Below are 25,015 nucleotides of genomic sequence, written 5' to 3'. Positions count from 1 at the left end.
AACGGTCCCTTCCGTGCAAGAATAAGAATAAGCTATTCTTGCACGGAAGTTTGCTGAATCCCAGGGAGACTCTTAACAAAGGAATTGCCAGGCATATGCCTTATGCATTATGGTGTACACCTTTTAAAATGGATGCATTTGTTTTGTGCAATGACATATGCATGCATTAAATAAATCTTGACTGTGCCCCTAATATAAGACAATTAAATAAGAAATAACATAATCAATAATTATAAATGATCTTATTTTTGACTGAACATTAATAATGAATTGAAATACTTAAGCAAGATGCATTGTTGAAAACTTTATATTTTGGGGAAAGTTCAGTGAGTGCAACACATATCATCTGGAAACAGTTATCAGTTAACCTTTAACAGATGTTAAAGGAATTAATAGAACAGACATCCATACCTCTCAACCTGGAAACATCAAAAATCTGGACAAGGCCCATGAAAAATAGGTACAAATCTGTACGCTGATTAACATCTAATTTGCATATATACTTATGTAACCCCACCCACTCCAATGGAATTGTTGGACACCAACTTTCGAACGCAAACTGAAGAACAGACAACCAAAACATGGCACTAGAGTCCCCCTGCAGCCATTCCAATGTCCCGTTACCCGGCTATTTTACCCCATTTACCATAAACACTAATGTATGCATAGTAAAGCTTTACTTCTACAATGATTTGGATTTTATTTTTACATTTTACAGCACAACAATGCAGAAACACTAAAAGACATCTGGTAAACAAAGCAATACTGTTACTGTCTCACAATGAAAATAGGCTTGACATTAAAACTTCTTTGTCCTTGAAACTCACATTCATTGAAACAGCATTGAAACCCACACCACATCCAAAGAAAATGCATCTGGTCAGTGGTGGATAAAGATTACCTTTGGGCTGTTTTCAAATCATTGGCCCCTTGCACACAAAACAAGAAACATACATGTGTTCTATTCTTTATACACCTTCCTGACTTTATTAAATTATATTCCTTGTATAATACAACACACATGTTAGAGCACATTTTAAATTTATTGTTTGAACATTTTACCAGTAATCTGTACTGTAGGCGATGAAACAAAACACATGAACCAATAATGACAAAACTGCCCAATTCAGAACTTTTCCATCATAAAAGTCTGCTTCCACACCCACACTATAAATAGAATGACAGTAGTGTAAGCCATAGGCATCTTGCACAACGTCTCACACTTATTTTCAATTTCATTTTTTGGGGGGGGAGGACAAAAGGTCAAAAACCAGGGACACATTTCAAACATTGCTTGTATAATTTTGTAAAGTCACTAGAATAAAATGTTGTGTTACCATCTTGCATTTCACTGGCAGGTTTTGAACCCAGGACTCTATGCACTACAGTCAGAACATACCACTATGCCAAATCAGCCTGAAAAATAGGAAGACTGAAACTTAATAGCCATCATTTAGTGAATTCATTTCTCACTTCTCAACATAGCTCTTAACCTCAACACAAAAAACACGGACAAACAACAAAGCCAATAATGGGGGAATACAAATTCAGTTCTCACTTCTCACTCACCATATCTCTGAACTGTTAGCACAAAAACAATAATGGGGGAATACAAACTGTGTGCTCACTTCTTATCATAGCTCTAAACTCTTAGCACAAAAGAAATATTCTTACTTCCCATCATAGCTCTCTCAACTCTTAGTACAAAAAAAATCTGGACAAAGCTCAGAGCATAACTTTCAACTGTTAGCACACATTCACTATAGCATTGTGTCAGTATTATTCCACACTTGTCCTAGGAGTCTTGCAATTTTAAACATCCTCTTATCATGGCCCACTGTTAGGGAGGCCTAAGAGGAAAAGATCTGCTTACAGCAAAAAGCAACAGACAAATCTCAATTATTTAAAAAAAATGGGGAAAAAGATATAATAGACATGATTACAAAAAATGCAGTAGACAGTCATTGACAAGTGGACTCTACATGATTAGGCAAAGTAATATGTGAAGAGTACACAAAAATACACGGACTATATGAATGAAAAAATGCTTAGAACTGAGTAATTGTAAAAGACTCAAATAACATAAAACAAAAAGTGAAAATAAAGTAAACGTAAGACATTTGTTTTTGGACAGATAGAGGACAGGATCATTTACACAGTTCAGGACTTAAGAACATTAAATTTTATACTTTTATGGAGAATTTGGAGATACACAGACTACACATTTTTTATATGTCAAGGTGTGTCTCTCCTTTTCTGCCTGGTGGACTATCACAAGGAAACAACAAGCTCTAGAAGTATAGCCAATCTGGGTTAACAAGCTGTAAAAAAAAAAAAAAAAAAAACCTGAACAATGCAATTACTAATTATTTATTCCAGACATCACATCACATCTATTACTTTCATCTGTTGTATGTACCACTTCACACTGTTACATCCACAGCCTAAAGTGTACACTGACTCGCACAGTAGTTCCCGTTCCTCCTCCGTCATTGCTGCCATTAATAACTCTGCCCTGAGTAGTTCATAGGTTCATAGGTAGGTACTAGGCTATTGGCCCTAGGGCCTATACAAGCCTAGCCAAAAAGGTACCCTGGCTTTCGCCACCCAAGAAAATATTTCCAAAGTGCAGACATTGGTACCGGGTATCTAACTTAAGCTAACTAACCATATGGTCATCACATCAACAGTAGCCATGACCCTTTTTAAGAGCTGTTCTCAACAATAGCCTTAGCCCTACTCCTGTTGACATTTCTACTATTACTTAAAATATGCGTCTACTGTGCAGCTAGGAATAGACAAGCTTTATTACACCATTCTATTTAGCATTATGCACAATTCAAAATACAAACCATCTGTTAAAAGTCTTACTAGCATGACTTTTAAAACATTTGAAAGAGGGTGCCTATCACTTTCAACAACCACAGCTATATGCTACATTACAGCTACTTGGGCAATTTGATCATGCATGCCTTTCTATTCAGAATGAGTACACGTTCTTCCTATAACCTGCTGGAGCCAAAGGAGAGCGTGCAATACCACTCAATATGCGTTAGTACAACTTGATCACTCAGCCAGCCTAACAAAATCAAACTTAGTAGTGCAAAACGCATTAGACTACAGTACCTCACAAAACCTTTCAAAGACTAAGTAAAGCGTCTTATACACTACAACTCTAAAAATACACAAATATGTATCAGTTACATTAGAACTACCATAGGCTTTAGATCGTAATCTGATACAACACATATCAAAAGCAATCATATCCACGCACAAATTTCAAATCGCCAAATAGATATATTTAACACATACAACAATGGAATGGGCTAAAGAAAAATATTCCAGAAATGCTCATTAAAAGCCATCAAAGCTTCCCAATTCACAAATAAAGCACTACATTCAGTTAGTAGGGAAAACACTGATATAGGCGCAACAACATGACCCTTAAGCCCCTATGGAAAAGAAAGCTCCATAAAACTCACAGATCAAATTGAAAGAGCCGGGCCCAACCAGCATACAGCAAGTTGCGCACTAAAAGACTTAAAGATCCAGAATAGTACTAAAAAAGGCAGGAACGTGCGAAGGTAATACAGGGTAGAAAAAAAAAAACACTAGACAGCACAATTAAAATGACAGGAATCAATTTATAAATAAAAGTTGCCGAGGAAAAAAAAGTATATTAAAAGCTTCCCCGTTAATCAAACAGTACCAGATAAGCGAAATGGTAATCCACGCAAAAAATGCCTCTTCGGGACAAACTCTCCCAGCTTAATCCCTGCTCACAAACTCCGCCCGCTCGGTGAACTGCTGTTTCAGTTTTGTTCGAGCAGTTCCCCATTCCCGCCAGCTTGCAATTCAATTCAGCCAGCTGGAAATGATGATGTGAGCTCCTTGAGCTCAATTCCGACTGGCTGGTAGCCTGACGGAGCTGACGTCATTGCGCACGTGATAACGTCAGCTCTGACAGCGCGAAAATTTCAAAAAAGCAAAAAAAAATCGGAAATGAAGGGTGCCACTCCGGGAATCATGGCACCCCTTCATTTGGACCCCAAAACTCGGTAAAAACCGAGTAATTCGGAATGGTTGGGAGGTCTGCAGACATCTGAGGTCTCAGTTTAGCATTTTACCCATAAGGTGATAAATAGTGTTTTGGTTGGGAGGGTGGCCTAATGGTTAAGGTGTTTGCCTTACAAACACAAGGTGCAGGGTTAGAGTCTCACAAGGGATAATTGGCTAAGCTTAAAATTGCTCGCAAGGGCAGTTAGCTTAGTACTAATCTATGAACCTATCTATGAATCTATGAACCTATGATCAAGTACAAATGCTGTGTTCTGCATATGTGACCCAGTCATGCAGTGGATAACATTGTCATCTCACAGCAAAATGTTCCCTGATTCACTTCTCAGCTGGGGTGCCCTCTGCATGGAGTCTGCATGTCCTCCCTGTTCCTCCCTGTGTTTGCATGGGTTTCTTCCAGGAGAGCCGGTTTCCTCCAACATTCCAAAGACATGCAGTTAAGGACTGGACACTATAAATTGGTCATAGACATGAGTGTGCATGCAAGTGTTTGATGTGAAAGAGCAAACATGGCAGGGCTAGTCACCTGGTGGTGCAAACCCTGGCTCTAGGTGATTGTCACTGTTGATGTGACACCTTGGCCCCATGTGCAAAAATAAGAAAAAGAGGTTGTTGATGGATGGATGGATGGATGGATGGATGGATGGATGGATGGATGGATGGATGCACAGCAGGTATACACACATTGGCCCAAATTCCAAAAGAATTGCTGTCAGTGTAAGTCTGCACTGATTCCAAAAGACCTGTTCTCAGTGTAAGTGACATACTTTGATGTAAGGCCTATGTATAAACAGGCTTACTGACCGGATAACAAAACATCTGGTTTAAGACTACACTCAGTGTAAGTGTAAGTGATAGCTTACACTGAGAGCAACCCTTTTAGAATCAGGCCCACTGTCTTCATATTTTATTTTTGTTGGTAGCCATAAGGTGTTTACCAGCTCTGAAAACAATGTATAATAAATGCAGGAATATGTTCCATTACTTTTTGTGATATGTTAGAAGCAGTGTTCTGAAATGTGAATGTTAACCAAATACTCATAACTGTATTTGTACCCACTGTAGGCAGACGTGCTCGAAGAGAAAGGAGTTTCACTGTTGCTACTGCAGAAGGCACTGCGTCAGTTCTGAGCTTACAGCATCCACCAATAGTTCCATCAGCTGAACAAGTAAGCGTAAGGCTGAGGTAAGGATGTCGGATTGCTTACCAGTTTCAGAGTCACGGCAAGAGACAGTAATTCAAGGAAAGAAGGGTTTCATGACTTGATAGCATTGCATCTCATATTTTCATCAAAACTGACAAAACGTTACAACTTGTGGTGATATCCTGGAAATGAATTAGTAGCATATGTTTAATTTCCTCTGTACAAAATACATAACAAGTAACTTTAATTAGCCTGAAAAGCATGAAGATCTAAAAATACGGGAAATGAATAACTGGGTGCAATTGATTAGTGTTTTTTTCCTTCAAATGAAGGTTAGGTTAAATGATCTCTGAAAGAAGAAGAAACATTAACTTGTATTCAACTAGATATAAAATGAACTCAACACTCAATAGTATGAATTCATTATATACTAGCACATGTTAAGAATAACATCTACTGCAGCATTTTTTCCCTAAAATTAGTGTCAGAAACCTAATTATCTATGTTAGACATAGCAAGTGAAAGGACTGTCAGGTGTGAAGATATACATTAAGAAGTAAGAAAACTGGGAAATATTGACAATAGAAGTAAGAACATGACATCTAATTCAATGAGCAAGAAAGAGACATGCAAACCAAATATAAAATGAAATGTCATTGTACTGGTTTAAAATGGAAAAATGTGATGGAACAGAGATACACTGCAAATTTGAACAAAACAGTATTGACTGATTATGATTTTTTAGTGACACATTTATGTCATCTAAAATATATTTGCAATATACTGTATGGGATATAATTGTAAAGGCAGGGTTCTCAGCAGCAGATACTTGTACATAAGATGCTGGGGTAAAATTAAAGGAATTACCAAAACCAAGAACACTGAGATAAAATAAAGGAAATGCCAAAATGGAAAACACAAGAAATTCACTGATAAAAGCTGCCTTTTTTAAAAGAAGGAATACAAGATGAAGGAACATCTGTAACTGTATTCATAGGTAAAGAGATTATAGTCTCTACTTCATATCAGTGTACTAACAAAAGTGCTTCTGACCAAACAGGTTTAGAGGTAAACAGTGACAGTTTTAAAAAAGTACAGTGTGAGGATAATACATTACTTAGGAAGAGGGAAAAACATAACCAGAAACAGATGATTAGATGGGCCCCATCTCATAGCCATATTTTGAGTTGAAAAATGACTTACTGCAGTAGATACATAAAAGAAAGGAGGGAGTACTACACCAGCTGTCCTCTTTTTGGGAGGACACTTAGGGATGGATAAAACCAGAGCTACAATGTTTTGCTAAGTTATATTGGCCTGAATGACAAAGGACTGTACCACATTCTAGGTTCAGACATTCACTGATATCTCTGCCTATTATTGAAGTCCCATTTGATCAGACTAGCCTTGGATTTTATATGGCCATTAGTAAAATTACTTATTGACCACCAATTCATGTTAGCAATTATTGACTGCACCACTAAGCTTCTGAAATAGTTTTCCAGCAAAAATGTTTATGTCAGTAAGAGCTTGTGTTAATTTTCTCAAAGTAAGGGATCCTTAGAGAAATTATTATAGATCAGGAGACTATATACAAGCCCAGGGTAAAGTATCAGTTTTGTAAGTGTATTTGAAGTAAAACAGTTAAGAATGTCAATGTTTAATCTTCAAACCAATGTATTAGTGGAATGTTTTAATAAAACTCTGATATACACAGGCATAAAAGAATGTCATACAGCTAGATGGTAAGAATTGGGATCAGTTAACTGCCCTACATCCATTTTTGCAATGACAAAGGTAACTAATCTTCAACAGGATGTATCCCAGTACACTTCCCTGGACATATTCCCTAAAACCTCCTCAGAGTGGGACTCAAGCATGCAGTCACTTTAGCACTCCCTCCACTCCCCCTACCACCTTCTCTGATGCCTTAGGCTGCTACTTCTACCTCTGAAAATCTAGGCTGCAGTCAGAACTTTGTCTATATACATTACAGCTGGCTTAATTAAACTGAAGTAATGGAATCAAAACAAAAGATACACTAGTAGTCAAAAGTACAATTCTGAGGCATCAGATTAGCAAGTATTAGGGCAAACTGCCCTTGAAAAGATAAAAGAGTATATATGCACATGCAATAATGAAACATGTACACAATCCAACTGTTCATATGAAGCCATAGAATGACTACCATTGCATTTTTGGAGAGAACAACAAAGGATGACTTTAAGAGAAGAAAATAAGGAAACATAGATTGCCTTGGATGGAATGGCTAACTTTACTTATTAAATTAAACTTATTTGTCTTATCTAAAAAAAAGAAAAAGTTGTAATGCTTCCCAGAGTGGAACATGAACCTGAAGCAAAAAGTGAGGTTGAATGTTGAAAAATAACACAGAAAAAAGGCAACTTATTTACAGCACATAGATACTTCACCAGGATTATAGGTTCATAGGTTCATAGGTTGGTACTAGGCTATCAGCCCTAGGGCCTATACAAGCCTAGCCATAACAATTCCCTGGCTATTTCTTCCCACACTATTTACTTCCCTGGACCCTTGTCTAGCAGGGTGACTGACGTGATCCCCGGGGTGAATTTCCTTTCTCTCATCCAATCGTCAAGGTTCCTTTTGAAGAGGGCCAAAGAGGCACTCTGCTTGACATGTATAGGCAATCTATTCCAGAGTCTGGGGAGTGTCTGGGTCAGGAACCTATCCCTCCAGAATGTTTTGTTTATTGTGATGACAAGGTTTAGATCCCTGGAGCGTGTGGCTCTGAGGGATTGGGATTTCTTTAAGTGTAGCATGTCCAACAGCTCTGGGTTTGACATGGCTTTGTATGTTAAGCAGAGATCGTCACTGAGTAGACGATATGCAACAGAGTATATCTGGAGTTTTTTAAGGCGGTCAGCATAGGGCATCTGCTTTAGGCCTGTGATTCTTTTAGTGAGGTATTTCTGTGGCTTTTCCAGTTATTGCAGATGTCTTGAGAGGTACATACCAAATGGGGAGTTGTATTCTATAATGGTTCTAATGAGAGATGAGTACAGTGGGACAATGACCTCCTTTTTTCTGGATGAAAAGCCCTTAGTGATGAGGTGTGCCACATAGAAGGATTTCTTGACTGTTGTGGCGATGCGGTTATCGAAGGTGAGACATTACATTAGGCTGGCTGCAGCTGAAATTTACAGATACATTTGTTTATCTATAGGTAGACCTGCCTAATCCTGCATGACCTTCTGAGGTGACATAAAAATTACACCTAATCATCATGGTCATCTAGGCCTTCCATTGGTCGGTTATCAAAACATCAAACAAAACTGGAGATATAGCTCCTAGGCACTGTTTACCTTTAAGTATGGAATAAGTGCTGCACCAGTCATAAACTTTTAAATATTAAGAAAAATAGTTTGTAAATGCTGTGCCCTTATCGCTGTCAAGCATGTAGACTAACCAAATGATCAAAGTAATGACTTTGCTCATGTGTTACTGTTGCCTAATAACTTATATGAATTTGTTTTTAACTACTTTGAGGGCCTCCTTCTTTTCCCAGCTGTGTCTCCATCCTGTTTATATTTTCCCTTTTTCCTTTCATACTTTTTTGCTTCTTCCATCTTTTTTTTCTTTATAATAGATAAAACAAGGAACTTATGAAATCAATAGCATGTCTTCTTCCCATGTCTTATTCTATTACAGTCTTGCTTACAAAGCAACAGATATTGTATATTTGCTTTTGAAGAGCGTACATATTGTTATGAGCTTAATCATTTTATTTAAAGCATTGCTTTATCATGAATCCCTGTGTGTACATTGTTAATCAGTGTGATACTTGTAAAAACTTCATTTTTTAACTATTTCATCAGCACTGAATTGTGCACGTGTTATTTTTTTATATTTGCTTAACCTTGTATTGTTATGCTGTTACATCCTTCTAAGGTCTGTTTACACTAATTTTCTTTTCTCTAAGGTTCCAAAATGTATGTTTCACCACTGCTGAATCATTGCTTTTGTTATATTATGTTGACTTGCTTAAACCAGCTCTGTGATGTAGAGGAGTAAATCTCTGTACACTGCATAGATTTCCAAGGGTTGAAGTACCATTGCAAGCATAGGTTGACATAACATGAGGAGTGGTAGGATTGATGAAACCAAGCAAAGAGAAGAGTAAAAGTGCCCAAAAAATCGGAACCGAGCAACAAATCAAACCAAGGCACTGGGAAGCAATAGGAGCTTGTCAAGAACGTACAACTCTTAAAAAATAAAAATGGAGAGCAAATGGAATTAAAGAATTTATAGGAGTGATGAGGCAAGTACCTGCCCGACTACTTCTATGTGTTGATTTGGGGGTATATATGCAGAGTGTGTACTGTGTCAATTCAATAAAGGTGCTTAACAAACAAAAAAAAAAACAATCCCTGCTGCAGATTGGAGATGCAACAGAGGCACTTGCTTACATGAGGCAGGACCTTCTGATGGGCTATGTCATCCAAGGAATCATGTGACACACTTGCAAATGTACATTGCATACCCATACCTTTTGTACGTAAGTGCATATGCAGAGGAATCTGTACAGACAAACTGAAAAAAGCCTTTGATGTATATCTTTATTTCCTCCTTACATCTCTGCTGTCTCTCCAGGAATAGGGAATAAATGGGCAATAAAGAGACAAAGCAGTTCAAATGGTTAACAGGTAAAGAAGAACAAAAACTATGCTAAAATAAATAGTTATATAGAAACGCTGCTTAGTGGAACTTCACTCGGGGGGTGGGGGTCTCTATTAATGGGCTTTACTCAGTAGTTGTTAATATGGTTGACAAACTGTATAAATAATGTGATCCATTTAGTTAATGACATCTGGAGCATACTATGAGAATAAAACATGCAGTATAAAAATTGTATTTACTTGAGGTTTGCATGTTTATTTAGCAATCGCAATGATGTGTAGACTTTCCTGTTTTATTTTCACAAGTGGGGTCAAATTTTTAGTTAGGCAATACATATGGTAGTGTACTGCAATATATAGGCAACATTCTGTTATAAGCCAGTCTTTTGTGTAAATTACAGAGCATGGTTTTGGCTCATCAAAAAAAAAAAAAAAAAACTTTATTATAAGTCCAGAAATAGGGATTTACAAGCAAAATGAACAAATGTACGTCTCACAAGTTTCATGGCATGAAAAGACGAGCATTAATCACTGCTTAAATTGGAGCTGCACTGGAGCTGACCTGAAGGAGTAATAAATAAAAATGTGTGGTCAAAATAGTGATAAAGTATGAGACAGTCAATCAGTAGAAATTCGGAAAACAGTTCTTCAATGCATTTATAATATTATCTTAGATAACTTTTGAGGATAGTCACCAATATATTTTCCTACTTTGATTCAGTTTAGAGATTGCAGCTTATGTATGGTATTATGTTTGCTGCTTAATTAAGATATGTGAAAAAAACACATTTTTTTATTAACAATCCATCCTTAAATACTATTGCTGCTGTTCAGTTCTATTGTAAAACAACAATTGGCACTGACAGCATTTTCTCTTTTGCGAACCTGTTAATTTTTTAATTCAGTGTAGTATTGTAGTGGGGAAGGGTGGTAATACCAGGATTTATTATCTTTACATATAAGTAAATTTATTTGATTCTTTTAATTTTGATATAGATAGAATCAGCATGTTTTACTATAGCAATAATCCATGCCTGGGAGTGGCCAAACAAAGACAACTGTGTGTAAATCCAGCATTACCCACATCTATAAGTGGGTTATTGCTGTTACACAATGACATTATTTAAGAAAAAAATACTTACTTTTGTTAAATAATGGCATTGTATAATGTCTCCCTGCTGCCCTTCCACAGCTGTCTGGTATTCTGCAGCAGTTCTGATGTACTGCGCATGCGTATGCTTACGCAGTACCGCAGAGGTGTGGGTGGAAGCAACGGAGAAAGCAAGATCTCCGTTGCTTTTTACAAACTGTCTCGCTATGTTAAAGGAGTTTAACGGAGAGAATCTCCGTTGCTTTTTTTAAAGGTGTCTCACTATGTTAAACCCATTTAACATAGCGAGACAGCTTTAAAAAAAGCAACGGGAGATCTCTGTTTCTTTTTTTTAAAGCTGTCTTGCTATGTTAAACTCCTTTAACATAGCGAGACAGTGTCTAAACAGCAACAGAGATCTTGCGTTCTCCGTTGCTGTAAAAAAAGACTTATACTAATGGAAAAAGTCCGGACGACTGGACCTTTTTCCATTAGTATAAGTCTGATTTACAACGTGCGGGCTGACCAATCAGCGTGCATGTTTTGGAATATTAATGGGGGATCATTGTATAATGGTAATGTTTTCTGAAAGCTAGTTTGGTCAGTGATTGATATAATATTATATTGTTTAATCTTTTAATTATAATATTAAATATTGTAATTTCTGGGGGGGGGCTTATTTTGGTAGGCAGTGTTGTTTTTTAGTGTCTGAATGCATAGTGTGAAACTACATTTTTGCACAGAAGTAAATTGGAGAAGCACTCCATGTTTAATTTTATATTTTAATTTCTTTTTTTTTCTTTTAAAGTTCATTTAGATTTGGTGTTCAGGTTATTTTTAGGTAGAGTGCAGTATTTTGAGGTTGTAGGTCCTTATTCTGCATATGTAGACTATCATGCTTTATTTTTTAACTGATAGTCTAAATATGCATGTTTAGGAGAATCTTAGTAAAACTGACACATACAAATATTTCAACCACGGTCAATAATGCCCTTCTAGCCTGTGAATATACCAAAACAGTTGTTCCCATAATATGTGTCCAGGTTGTTCTTAAAAATATCTAAACTAGTAGTTGCTTTAATATAATTTGGTAGTCTATTCCATGCCTCAGCAACTCTGTCAGAGAGCAAATCAGTACACTTCTCATTCCTACAGAATCTACTACACAGGTTGTCTGATTATTCTCTATGACTTTTTGATAACCCCAAACATTCCCAGAGGTAGTTGTCTCCAAATGTCCTAGATACCTGAATAAGGTCTCCTCTTAAATATCTATATGAGTCATTGTAAAAGTTCAGTTACTTTAGTATTTCATAATAACTTAAATTTTCACATCCATGGATGCCCCTGGTTTATTTCCACTGTACTCTCTCCAGTTTACTCATGCTTGTTTTCTTATAAGGTTTCCATATTGTTATTCATTAGTCAAGTTTGAGTCTAACATTAATAACTAACAAACAATGCCTTCATGATTTCTGATTTCCTAGATTTTATAAATCTTTTTATACAACATATAGTTCTATGACTATCATTAACCAATTGTTTGATATGATTAAAAAAACTCAAAGCTGGATCTACCCGTATAGCCAGGTCCTTAAATAAATCTACAGTTTCAATCACTGTGTACTGTATTAAATATTCACCTTTCAGTTTATATCTCCCAAATCTTATATACTTAATTTTTGACATATTTATCAGCATATTATTCTCCTGTGCCCAAGTGGTCAATTTAGCTACGTTATTTTGCAGACATAGGTTGATAGGTTTGTACTAGGCTATCAGCCCTAGGGCCTATACAAGCCTAGGCATAACAATTCCCTGGCTATTTCTTCCCACAATATTTACTTCCCTGGACCCCTGTCTAGCTGACGTGATCCCCGGTGTGAATTTCCTATCTCCCATCCAGTCTTTTGTATTTGTAACACATGTAATCAGCTTATCCATTTTAAAGTCATCTGCAAACAGACTGTCGAACACCTCAGATGAAAAAGATAGATTTGAAAGATATAATCTAACAAGTATGGGCCTAGGATATAGCCCTTTGGGACACCCTGTCTGTAACCAAGAATTGCACCTGTCCAGTTGCTGTATGATGATTGCCATGTCCTATCTATAAGCCATGCAGCTAACCATCTTATTAAGAGCACATCAATACCTAGTTGTTCTAATGGGTCTATATTAAATCACTGAACGCTTAGAAAAGCGAACGCTGATTCATCGACCCCATGTAAGAGAAAGCTTACAATCTCGGACACTGAGAACTGCAGTTTTTTCCCAGGGAAAAAAAAATCACTGTTCCGAGAAACACACACACAACACACGCACACCACAAACTATTTCTAATGTGGGGGGTTTTGCCCCCCATGCCCCCTACTTAAATATACCAACTCCGAGACCGCACTACAGTAACAAAGAAGGCAAAATACCGAATGCGGCCAAGCGATTTCTTTCCCAGGGAAATAATTTGCTTATATGCTGCTTCAGTATTTTGCCTTTTCATGCTATAGAGTTCGATCAAGATGCATTCGAGAGAATGCGTCTTTGATCAGCTAATAGGGAACTGTTCTAATTTAGTGATCAGTGTTTTGTGTATGACCCTATCAAATGCTGAAGTTAAAGCTATATAAATTACATCACAGTACAATTTTTCATTCATAGCTGTTAGTATTTTGTTATAGATACACCAAGGAGGGTAATGAACTTTTGATGATCCACCAAGCATAGTAATAAACATTTTATTATGAGCCAGTCATGTTAACATGTTGTTTATTGCCTTCCTTTGTCTTACATACTGTATACTCTCTTCCTTTACCAAATAATACATACAGATCTTACTCTGTGTATAATAAAGACTATTCCTAAACCTTCCTTCTACATGTAATTTACATACCTGACTATAGTATCAGTTAATCAAAATGACTAATGTAGTATGTGGTATGTTCAGATTATGAACTGTACAAAAAAAACTGAACAACCATTTCATTTGTTGCAAAATAATGCACGAATGATTACTCTTCTGCAGGCATTGCTGGGAAAGGTAAAGAGAACAGCTGACCAACACTACAAATGAATATACAGTAACACAATTAAATGGAGTTAAATGACTCTCTTGAAGATCTGGAATATGTGGCATAAAAAAACAATTTGTCAGACTCACCACAAGGCTAGTAAGAAGGACTAGTACCAATAATCATATGAAAAAAGGTAATCTGTTATGGAACAGACTTATTTGGTACCCACTCCTGAAATAAATATACATTGGGTTTTTTTATAAGCCAGCTATTTCACAGCATATACACTTCAATTATAGTGTATTGATGAACCTAAACAAGGGTGAGACATGTCTACAGGTACTAGAATATGGCTTATTTGGCCAAGCACATTATTAAAAATGTGGGTAGCATTATACTTTCAACAGCCAGTGCACCAGAAAACTTTTATATCTTTGAGTGAAGTTCTACTATGATGCCTTGAAGACAAGAGGTTTGCAAGAGATGTAATTGTATTACATAGATGTTTGCATATGTTTTATGTAAACATTTCTCTGCTTTATCATGGTCACCCTGGGTGATTCAAATAAGCAAGTGCCATGAGATAATTCTGTTCTGTAAACCGAGGCAAAAGAAGTCTAGAGGGAAGGAGGTGTTAACAGAGTGTTAAGAAAGATTGACTAGGAGAAGAAAGACCATGCATAGTATTAGGGAACAGCACATTCAGTGTTTAAGGCAAGGAGTAAGTAGGTTTGGCAAACTAGATGGGGTATAAGGACAACACATGGACTAAAAATGGCAACATTAAAACAGAAAAGATTGGGGTGTGGAGAGCATTAAGTTAGGATAGAATACCTACCACATATATTGCTCTTGCTACATGCTTTCAAAATTTGTTTTATGTAAGCAGTATTAAGTGCTTGAAAAAAGTAAGAAATTTTAAGTATGCCTACTTAAAGGTATAAATAGCTGGGCATCCTTTGGTCCCTGCGATTGCTTGCCTAGTGTTGCTCCTATGTACCTGTTTTCCTTTGTTAATGTATGGACTCAGTTTGAAATATAGCAAGATTAAACATTTTAGAGTATATGCTAGCAGTAAGAGTGTCATAATTTGCAGAAGCAGGGGCAGAAGGTTGCCAGGTAGAAGGCGTAGAACATAAAAATTGTATGAAGTTTGAGAATGTTGCTATGGCTTTGTTTTTGTATAACTGGATCAGTTTATTTATTTCAGGCTGCTTGGAGGTAAGCATGAACTGAGCTTGTTTCATTCAGTGCTCAGTTGTATGTTAAGGCTGATTATTAAATAGAGTTATTTCTTTAAAGAACTGAACGAGGGAATTAGGGTTGCCACTTCCAATGGATTATTGAGTTTGTTTTTTCATTAGTTGGTCCAGTATTGTTTTAAAGATGAGCTTGTTTGAGTGTGTGTGGGGGGTGGTGGGGTGTGTCACAGAAAATAAACAGTTGTATGGGCCTTCACAGAGGTAACAGCAGATGTTATTTGTATTGTATGTTTATTTGGCTCTTTGGAATTTGAACTCAGTATTGTTTAATGAAGTGTGCCATAGTAATTCAGACAGGTACATTTCTGATAAGGAGGTATGTTTGGGAAAACAGGGGTATTAGCTTGGATAGAGTGTAGCTAAGGCTTAAGCTTTGAATTTACTAAATTATGTCAGTACACTAATGGAAGAGTATGATGATGTCTGGACTACAGTAGATCAAACTGATTAGTGTTTCTGCTTAAAAGAAGGTTGAGATGGGGTAAATACGTGAAGAACACTTTGTTTTGCTTTTATATTAAACAGTTTGGGAAAGCTTTTCAAAAGGTTTGCAGAGTAGGATATGGAGCTTTGTTCAGTATGCAGAAGTCATCAGTAAAGGATAGAAATAGGGCTATAAATAACCAAGGTGGGTATTAAGTGTTATTTTCCTGATAATGCATGTAATGTATGAGAAGCTTCTCATGTGGGTTCATAGGTTCATAGGTTGGTACTAGGCTATCGGCCCTAGGGCCTATACAAGCCTAGCCATAACAATTCCCTGGCTATTTCTTCCCACACTATTTAATTCCTGGACCCCTGTCTAGCAGGGCGACTGATGTGATCCCCGGGGTGAATTTCCTTTCTCCCATCCAATCGTCAAGGTTCATGTTGAAGAGGGCCAAAGAGGCACTCTGCTTGACATGTATGGGCAGTCTATTCTAGAGTCTGGGGAGTCTCTGGATCAGGAACCTATCCCTCCAGAATGTTTTGTTTATTGTGATGACAAGGTTCAGATCCCTGGAGCGTGTGGCTCTGAGGGATTGGGATTTCTTTAAGTGTAGCATGTCCAACAGCTCTGGGTTTGACATGGCCTTGTATGTTAAGCAGAGATCGCCTCTGAGTAGACGATATGTGACAGAGTATAGCTGGAGTTTTTTAAGGTGGTCAGCATAGGGCATCTGCTTTAGGCCTGTGATTCTTTTAGTGAGGTATTTCTGCAGCCTTTCTAGTTATTGCAGGTGTCTTGAGAGGTACATACCAAATGGGGCAGTGTATTCTATAATGAGTCTAATGAGGGATGAGTACAGTGGGGCAATGACCTCCTTTTTTCTGGATGAAAAGCCCTTAGTGATGAGGTATGCCACATAGAAGGATTTTCTGACTGCTGTGGCAATGTGGTTATTGAAGGTGAGACCACTGTCCACCTGTGTCCCTAAGTCTCCTATCACACTTTCAGTGTTTAGTGTACTGCCACCTATGTGGTAATTCATGGGTACATGTCTTTTTCCCAAAGGGGATAACTATACATTTCTTGGCATTGAGCTTGAACCCATGGCTCTGGCACCAAGCATCTGTTTCTGTAAGGCCCTTTTGCAGAGTATCCACATCATTTGGAGATTCAGTAATGGCTCCCAGTTTGCAGTCATCTGCAAACTTTGTTAGCCAGAGTCCCTTTGTATTGGCCTCTACTTCAGAGAAGTAGATGCCAAACAAGAGTGGTCCCAGGACTGAACCTTAAGGTACTCCACTTGTCACTTGTCTGGAGCTGGATTTGGAGTCAGCTACTTTTGGTTCTGTCAGTAAGTCAGTTGGCAACCCATCGAGTGATGTAGGGATTAATGCCCAGCTTAGTAAGCTTATCTATGATTCCAGAGTGGGGGATGGTGTCAAAGGCCTTGGTGAGGTCCAGACAGGCTGAGTGGACTGCCTTACCCTCGTCCACGGCTCTGGAGACTGATTCAAAGAAGTCAGTCAGGTTCAGGAGACAAGATCGGCCCTGCATGAACCCAAACTGGGTGGGGTCCAGTGTTTGAAGGTTGCCAATGTCTTTGTTTATAAGTTCCATGATAATACATTCCATGGCCTTGCAGATTAGGCTCATCAGGCTGATGGGGCAGTAGCTCCTGGGATCCAAGATGGATCCCCCCTTGTGGAGTGGGATAATGGTAGCTGTGCTCCACTCAGTGGGCACGAAGCCTGAGGTGAGGCTATGATTAAACATGACACTTAGGTGAGGTGCCAGTTCATTTTGTAGTTCATGTAGTACACAGCCCGGGATGTCATCTGGTCCCATGGATGCTGTATTCTTAGATTTGGAGAGTGCATTTTTTACCTGTGTGGACATTTTTACCGGAATTTGGCAATCTTCCGGTATTGAGATGGGCCATTTAGGGGGTGAGAGGGGGGGTGAAGTTGGCACTGAATCGATCTGCCAGGATATTGGCAATATCCTTGGGATCAGTCTATTTAATGCCATTCTATTGTAGCTCAGAGCAGATCTGAGCATTGCCATTTAGATTCTTGACATAGTTATAGAATGCCTTGTGGTTGTCTTTGGAATCTTTGGCAATTTTATTTTCATAACTAGCTTTGGAAGATTTTATGAGGGATCTCAGCTTCTTAGTGAGGCTAGTAAGGGAGTTTTTTCCATCCTGGGATTTTCCTCTTTTTTGCAACAGTTTCTTCCTTTTGTTGTAAGTTTGTTTATTGGCTTCATTTTTTGGAGGAGAGCATCTTGGCTCTATTTAGGATGGCACGATTCATGCATGAGTGGATGTGCTCGTACAGTGCCTTAGTGTAGGACTCAGCAGTTGAACTTTCAGTTCCCATCTGCGTGGATGTCATGAAGTTTGTCACTTCTGACTTGAGTAGCATGAAGTTGGCTTTGGATAAGTTTTTTATGGAGGTTTCCTTACTGGGGGGTGCGGGTGGGATGTGGATGTTAAGGGTGATTAGCTTATGGTCTGACCTGACCAATGAGGGGGTGACCATAGGTGTGGAGCATCAATTTTCCATGTTGGTAATGACCAGGTCTAGGATAGTGGAGCCCCTGATGGGACAATGGATTAGTTGATCCAGGGCATTGGAATTTATGAATTCCAAGAACTGTTGGGCAAATGTGTTGGTACACAAGTAGTTTTCCCAGTTAATGGCAAGGTAGTTGAAGTTACCCAGTATTAGGGTGTTTGGTTGTATCTTAACATTTTCCAGTATGTTTAGAAAGGTGTAGTGAGAACCTTGGGGCATGATGGGGGATCTGTAGCAAGCTACAATTTGGATTGAAGTCTTACCTAGTGTTAGTTGCACCTGGAGAATTTCAGACGCATTGTGTTGAGCAACTAGCCTGGTGGTGTGAATATCCTTAGTGAATATGGGCACTCCTCCACCTTTAGTGTTTCGATCCTGGTTTGGTGGCTGAAAAGTGTGGTAAGAGTTGTAGCCTGGTACTGCAGGGGTGCTCTCTGGAGCCTTGAACCAGGTCTCAGTTACTGCACAGATATCAATGTTCTCCATTTTTAGGAGTGCCTCAAGAGAGTGCATTTTGAGGTTTAGACTTCTAGCATTGAGTAGCATTACCTTCAGATTTTGCATGCTTGTACCTGTTACGGTGGTGGTTTTGTCCTTTGAACTTTGCCTAAAAAAGGCACTATAGTGGTGGCAAGAGCCTTAGCCAGTAACATTGAATCCCAGGGGCAACTGGTGCAGACCATCTCTGGCAAAGCATCGTGGTCTGTCGATCATGTTGTCTCAGGCAGACAGATAATGGATCCCCTTTGAATGGCACCAGAAGCTTAGCCAATTGTTGAAGTCAATCATTTTGTCCTTATATTGTGGTATCATTCTGGGTGAAGGCAGGATGCTACTCAGGACTAGGGTCATACCTGCCTGGGCCACATGATCCAAGAGCTCTTTCATGTCTCTTTTCATGTAGTCCAGGGAGGTACGTCTCAAGTCATTCACTCCAACATGGACAAAGACAGAGTCATATTTGTACTTGTTGTGGAGTGACTTGAGTGCATGTTTTATGTGGCGGATGCTGGCACCCGACAGGCAGCTGACTGTAATTTTTTTCCTTGTTCAGCCTGGTGAGTAGGACATCAGTGTGCCTGGCTATAGAGTCACCTATGACTAAAGTGTTAGGTACATTGTATTACAGTAGGGGCTGTTGCTGGGTGGCACACTGGTGTTGTGAGCTATGTGACACTTTGGTTGTGATTGGTGTTTGTTTGCATTTCAGCTTTGAAGGTCCTTGTTGCTTGAGCAGGTTACAGTTAAGAGCGTCCGCATATGTGGATTTAGTGTTGCTATGTGTGGGTGTTGGTGGTGTGGGTTCAGAAGGGTTATGTGTTGCTTGAGGTGTAGTGCGGGTGTAACATTCTCCTCTTGACTGTCTAGCACAATCTTGGATAGAGAGAGCTTTGCTTCCAGTTTGGCTATGTAAGTGCATCTCTCACAGGCTGTAGTGGTGGATGGTAGGAGGAAAGGGTTGTCTGTGTACATGAGACAATTGCTGCATTGCCTTAGTATGCCCAGATTCACCAGTTGGACAAGAGAAATCACCAGAAGCTGACCCTTGGACATGCCTGGTTTGGTGCTTTTTTTGTAAAGTACAAGAGCTGTTTTCCCTTACCTTAGCAAGGTACTTTGCAGTTATAGGCTGTTTAGAACCTACAATTAATTTTTCCTTGTTAACAAGGAGAGTTGAGTGCTTGTATCAGTTTAAGGCTTCCTAGTGCTTTCCAGCAGGTATTAGAGCAAGTGCTACTCACAGGGATGCTTAAAGGTAAGGTGAAAAAAAATGTTTATCCTAAACACTGCAGTGTGCACTAGAAAAGTTAGATGTGAAAGTAGGTAACTTAAGTTTTACCTGTCTAAAAAGTTAAGTTTTAGTGGAGAGTCACTATTTTTAAAACAGCAAGATAGATTGAAAGGGGGTGGTCACTTTTGTATTCTGGTACTATGGAATACAGTAGGATGGCCAATACATTTAAATAGTTGAAGGGGAGTGATTTCACAAAATGATAATTTTGTGCTTACTCACACAAGCCAGTGAAAGCAGAGATGAAATGAGATATATGGTTAAATTAACATAAGAGGCAGGCAGGAGTAAGCACAAACAACATTTAAGATAAAGGGGATTATGGGATATGTTTACAATATCAGGTAGAAATGTTAGATAAATAAATTCTACAGTTTATGCTAGTTAATTGTGTCATCACTCATGAATCAGTTGCTGTTTTTGCATCAGGTTTCTGAGCTGTTGTTTTTGAAGTTGTCAGTTTCTAACAGCTGGTTAGTTATGATGGAAGCTAACAGAGACATTTTTGGTGATATTTACTAGGGACTAAATATACATTCACCTACTACCTCAGCTAAAGCAATTCTGAATGCTTTATTTGCCCTACAGCCATATATTTCCACACTAAAACAAAGTGTTTCTAATACTGAAGAGATATAAATGTTATTTGAAGATGTGTCAGCTAACAATATGGGTACTATGATCCCTCCAGTGCCAGGTCCTGCTGCATGAGTATCTGATAAATCCTTGGTTGTCACTTCCAATGATGGTGATAAAAATTCTTCTACATCTGCAACATTAAATGCTCTTGAGAGGTATGGACTAGAAAAATCTTTTTAAATGCCCCATTAAACTGTTTGATAGAATGACTGTTGGTTTTGTACTAATGACTAATAGTGTTGTAGGAGAGACTGATTTTAAGACATTATTTTCACTTTTGAGAAAAAAATCAAAGAAATATGTCATTGGTGTATGACAGAGTTAAAACAATGTATTAATATGAGTATTGTACCTAAGGGCTTAACTTTGTTTAAATATCCTAATGATATCTCTGTTGCTGATATGATTTACAATAATCTAAAGGAGTTTTTCAACAGCTGTGATTCACAGTTAATGAAAATTATTATAAGATATAATGAGACAGTAAAATCTGGCTGAAGAAATTCATATTGTAAACAATAATAACAGTTTGTTCACTTTCACTGACTTTCTGGATGAATATGTTTTCATCTCTGCTGAAAAGGAAGTCAAAGCTCTGTTACTCACAAACAAAAGACATCGCTGCTTATAATAACAGTAGAGCCTATCCTACTTTGAATAGAATGGAGCTGGTACATTCAAGTAGGAACACTTCCATTTCTTCTAATAATAAAGTTTCTAGGCAACAAAGAGGCATTTCTACCTCTAAAGTGGTCTTCAAGTTTAGCAGAAAGAAATGTCATACCTGGACTGAACTGATGGAGTGAATTTGAATACAGACATGGTCCCTGGGATTCAATAAAACCTTCACTAAGTGTATACTAACTGTACACTGTTCTGAGTGAAGAGCCAACACAAACATAACTCATACCTTTTTACTCCTAATTTTAGTTTTCCTACAGATTGTCTTGCAGCTTTAAATAGAGGGGGATTCATAAAAGTTACCACAAAATGTAGACTATATATGCACTTGGTATAATCTTTCTGAGTGAATAGAAAGCACATAAAATGTAGTAGGGATGCTCTTGGATAAAGATCGTATACACTTAGTGCACACAGTGTAGGTGTTATTAAATCTGGCCAGGTATATTTTTATCAAACAACTAACCATTAGAGAAAATGTCAATATTTAGTAAGACGGAAAGGGGAGAGGGAGAGGACACAGAGGTCTGTGATTAAAACACTCCCTGGGATTCAGGAATGGCCATTTTCCATGCAGGAACAGTGTAGGAGCTCCTGCACAGAAAATGGCCACCGAGCGATCCAGGAAAGTGTCGTTTTCATGTGCGTGAGCAGCCCTACACTGTTCCTGCACAGAAATCCATGTGGGATGCAAATCACCTCATTTGCTAGTAAAAACCATGTAAATGAGGTTCATATAGTACTAAGCTAACTGCCCTTGCGAGCCATTTAAGCCTAGCCAATTATCCCTTGTGAGACTCAAACCCTGCACCTTGTGTTTGTAAGGCAAACACCTTAACCATTAGACCAACCTCTGATCCATGAAGCTGGCCAGACTCAGTGCAGGAACAGTGGCAGAGCAAAAATGTACTCAGTAACTGAATACATTTCTGCATCTGAGAAAACGGAGCAGGACAGCTCATGGAAAGCGTGTATTACAGTCAAACACACATGCCAATGGCCAAATATAAGGCAATTGGCATTAATAAAGGTTTATTTATTTATTTATTTTTTAAATGAAACTTTTTTTGGGGGGCCAATCACGGCCGTTTAAGCTTAAGGCAGCGGTGCGCAAATGGGATTGTGCCAAAAATTAAAAAAAAAATGAGAAAAGTCAATTTTAAGATAATTCTGCATTTTGCCATTATAGTCAATGGCATCCAGAATGTAAACAATATGAGGGAGCACTGGTTGTCAAGGGGAAAGGGTCCATCTATGTGCATTAACTAAGGACATACACACAGGGGTATGCAAATGAGGGGAGTTATACTGAATCACAGATTTCTGCAAAGTGTCAGCTTGTACCTAACCGTGTAGGTGCAGCAATACAACAGTGAAGGTATAAGAGCTGAATGACTTCAAAAGGAGGTGTGTCATGCTTGCTGTAAGCTCATTGGAGCTCTGTGGCCCGTGTTTGCCCTTAGCTAAGCACAGCTAAGGAAGGGTGTGTGTCTAAGGCTATATTGTCTTATTCCATGAAATGCAGAGCTTGTTCACATCCAGGGAGGGTCATTTTTGCTTAAAAGTGCTTACATTAGCTAAATGGGTGTGCGCGGTGTGTAGTAGGCCAAAAAAAAAAAACAGAGGAAATAGCAGAACTGTTTACATTTGAGTACCGGGTATGCACGGCATGCCTTGGGCTTAAATAGGGAGGAAGTGGGAAGGGAAAACAGCAGTAGGTAGGCAATCAAAGAGAACTAGCATAGCTGGCAGGTGGAATGTAGCAGAATCAGCCAATTACACATGCAGCAGCACAGCACACTAATATAAATTATGCAAACACCCTATAGAATGTTTTTTCCCAGAAACTCTACACCCCCGGTGTAAACAGATGGGGGATTTTTAACTGGCAAAAGTAACAAAATAAGTTAGAGGCTGTTGCTGCTTTACTCCATCAATATGTGCTAGAGACTGAGGGTGGTGAGGAGGAGAATGCTGACAACCGACCCACAGTGAGGAGGAGGATAAGAGTGTACAGACCCAGGGTAACCTACCAGGGCCTACATGAGCTGGAGATAGTAGAGCGCTATAGGGTGGACAGGGACATTCTACAGCAAATTGTTAAGCTGTGCCAGCCACGCCCTACACACAGAACTAATAGGGGAGACCATCCCAGTGGATACCAAAGTATGTCTAGGCTTAAGAACACTAGCCACAGGTACCTTCCAAAGACCAACTGAGGATATCATGGGGGTCTCACAAGCATCAGCATCCAGGGTACTCCACCAGTTCCTGGATGCCATGACACAACATGCCAATGAGCACATATATTTCCCCAATGCCTGTGAGGCACTAACCACACGTATTGGTCTCTTCCACCATACAGCAGAATACCCTGATGTAGTTTGTGGTATAGACTGCATGCACATCCACATCAAAGCACCACCCGGTGAGTGGGGCAGGGTCTACATAAACCGCAAGGGGTTCCCCTCCATCAACTGCCAGGTCATGTGTGATGCCCAGGACATTATCATGAATGTGTGTGCTGGCAGCCTTGGAAGCTATCACGACTCCCACATCTGGCATTGCTCACAGCTGTATCAGGCGTTTGCCAGGGGGGATATCCCATATGGCCATCTAGTGGGGGATGCTGGCTATGCACTGGAGCCGTGGCTGATGACACCCATCAGAAATGCACACACACCTGAACAAGAACACCATAATGAGGCACACACACAAACCAGGATCATTGTAGAGCATGTGTTTGGGATTCTCAAGTCACAGTTCCGCTGCCTTGCCATATCCGGTGGAACCTTGCAGTACTCTCCAGCTACATGTACATAAATGTCCATAGTATGTGCCATGCTGCACAATATGATTCTGAGGAAACAGCTGCAGCAGGAACAGCATGGGGCAGGGCCACACAGCCCTCACCATTGCCAAGGCCAGCACAGGCACAGAGGGACTCAGAGGAGAAGCATCCTGAGCCTGCCCCTGTAGGCAAAAGGAGGCATGCACAGTATGCCCAGGCCTTGGCAAAGAGGCAATGCATAGCACACACACTGATGCTGTAGGGACCCAGGGACTAATACCTCTCTCCAACTCACACAGACAGTAAAAGGGATGCCAAACATGACACTATCTGAGCTTTACCATGTACAGGGAGTGTACTATATGCATCCAACATAGCCAGCCCTCCAGCACTGTCCACAGTACTGGCCCAGCAACAAGGTAAGCCACTCTTCCTATCAATTACTGAATGGAGTAGTATGTTCTCATACTTGTATGTATAATATGGATGCAAGCATGTAAGGGACTTGGGTGGCTGAATGGGATAGCAGCAGACAGCTATATGGGACAGCAGGAAATTCATAAAAAATAATGGTGTCAACATACTAGGCAGCACTACACAAGGTGACATCCCCCACTGCAGTACATGTGATGGCCCAAAGAACTGCAGGTGTCAATAGGTCACACACATGGATGGCATTAAGGGTCACATATCCACCACCAGCCACACCCAGCAGGACAGGTGTAGATGACCATGAAGAAAGGCTGGGCTAATGCCCCCAAATGATGGTAATGGTGAACAGCCCCCCACCAGACCTACGCAGACATACTACAACAGGTCTGACAGTTGCATTCTAGTTCTGAAGGGTAAGAAGTCTGAAA

General features: G+C 39.2%; 1 protein-coding gene across 1 annotated transcript in view; it reads left to right on the top strand.

Annotated features, from left to right (window-relative positions):
- Positions 1-25,015, top strand: part of LOC122793639 (rho guanine nucleotide exchange factor 19-like) — a 1,093,308-nt gene that overhangs the window by 316,975 nt on the left and 751,318 nt on the right. The window contains exon 4 of the mRNA XM_044061848.1: positions 5,143-5,263. Within this exon, the coding sequence (XP_043917783.1) occupies positions 5,143-5,263 (121 nt within the window). The remainder of the gene's footprint in view (positions 1-5,142; positions 5,264-25,015) is intronic.

This window comes from Protopterus annectens, chromosome 2.part0 (genome assembly GCF_019279795.1).
Source record: "Protopterus annectens isolate FY-2018-M chromosome 2.part0, PAN1.0, whole genome shotgun sequence".
Taxonomy (NCBI): domain Eukaryota; kingdom Metazoa; phylum Chordata; order Ceratodontiformes; family Protopteridae; genus Protopterus; species Protopterus annectens.
The sequence above is the reverse complement of the archived record's forward strand: the minus strand, read 5'-3'. Positions and strand labels throughout refer to the sequence as shown.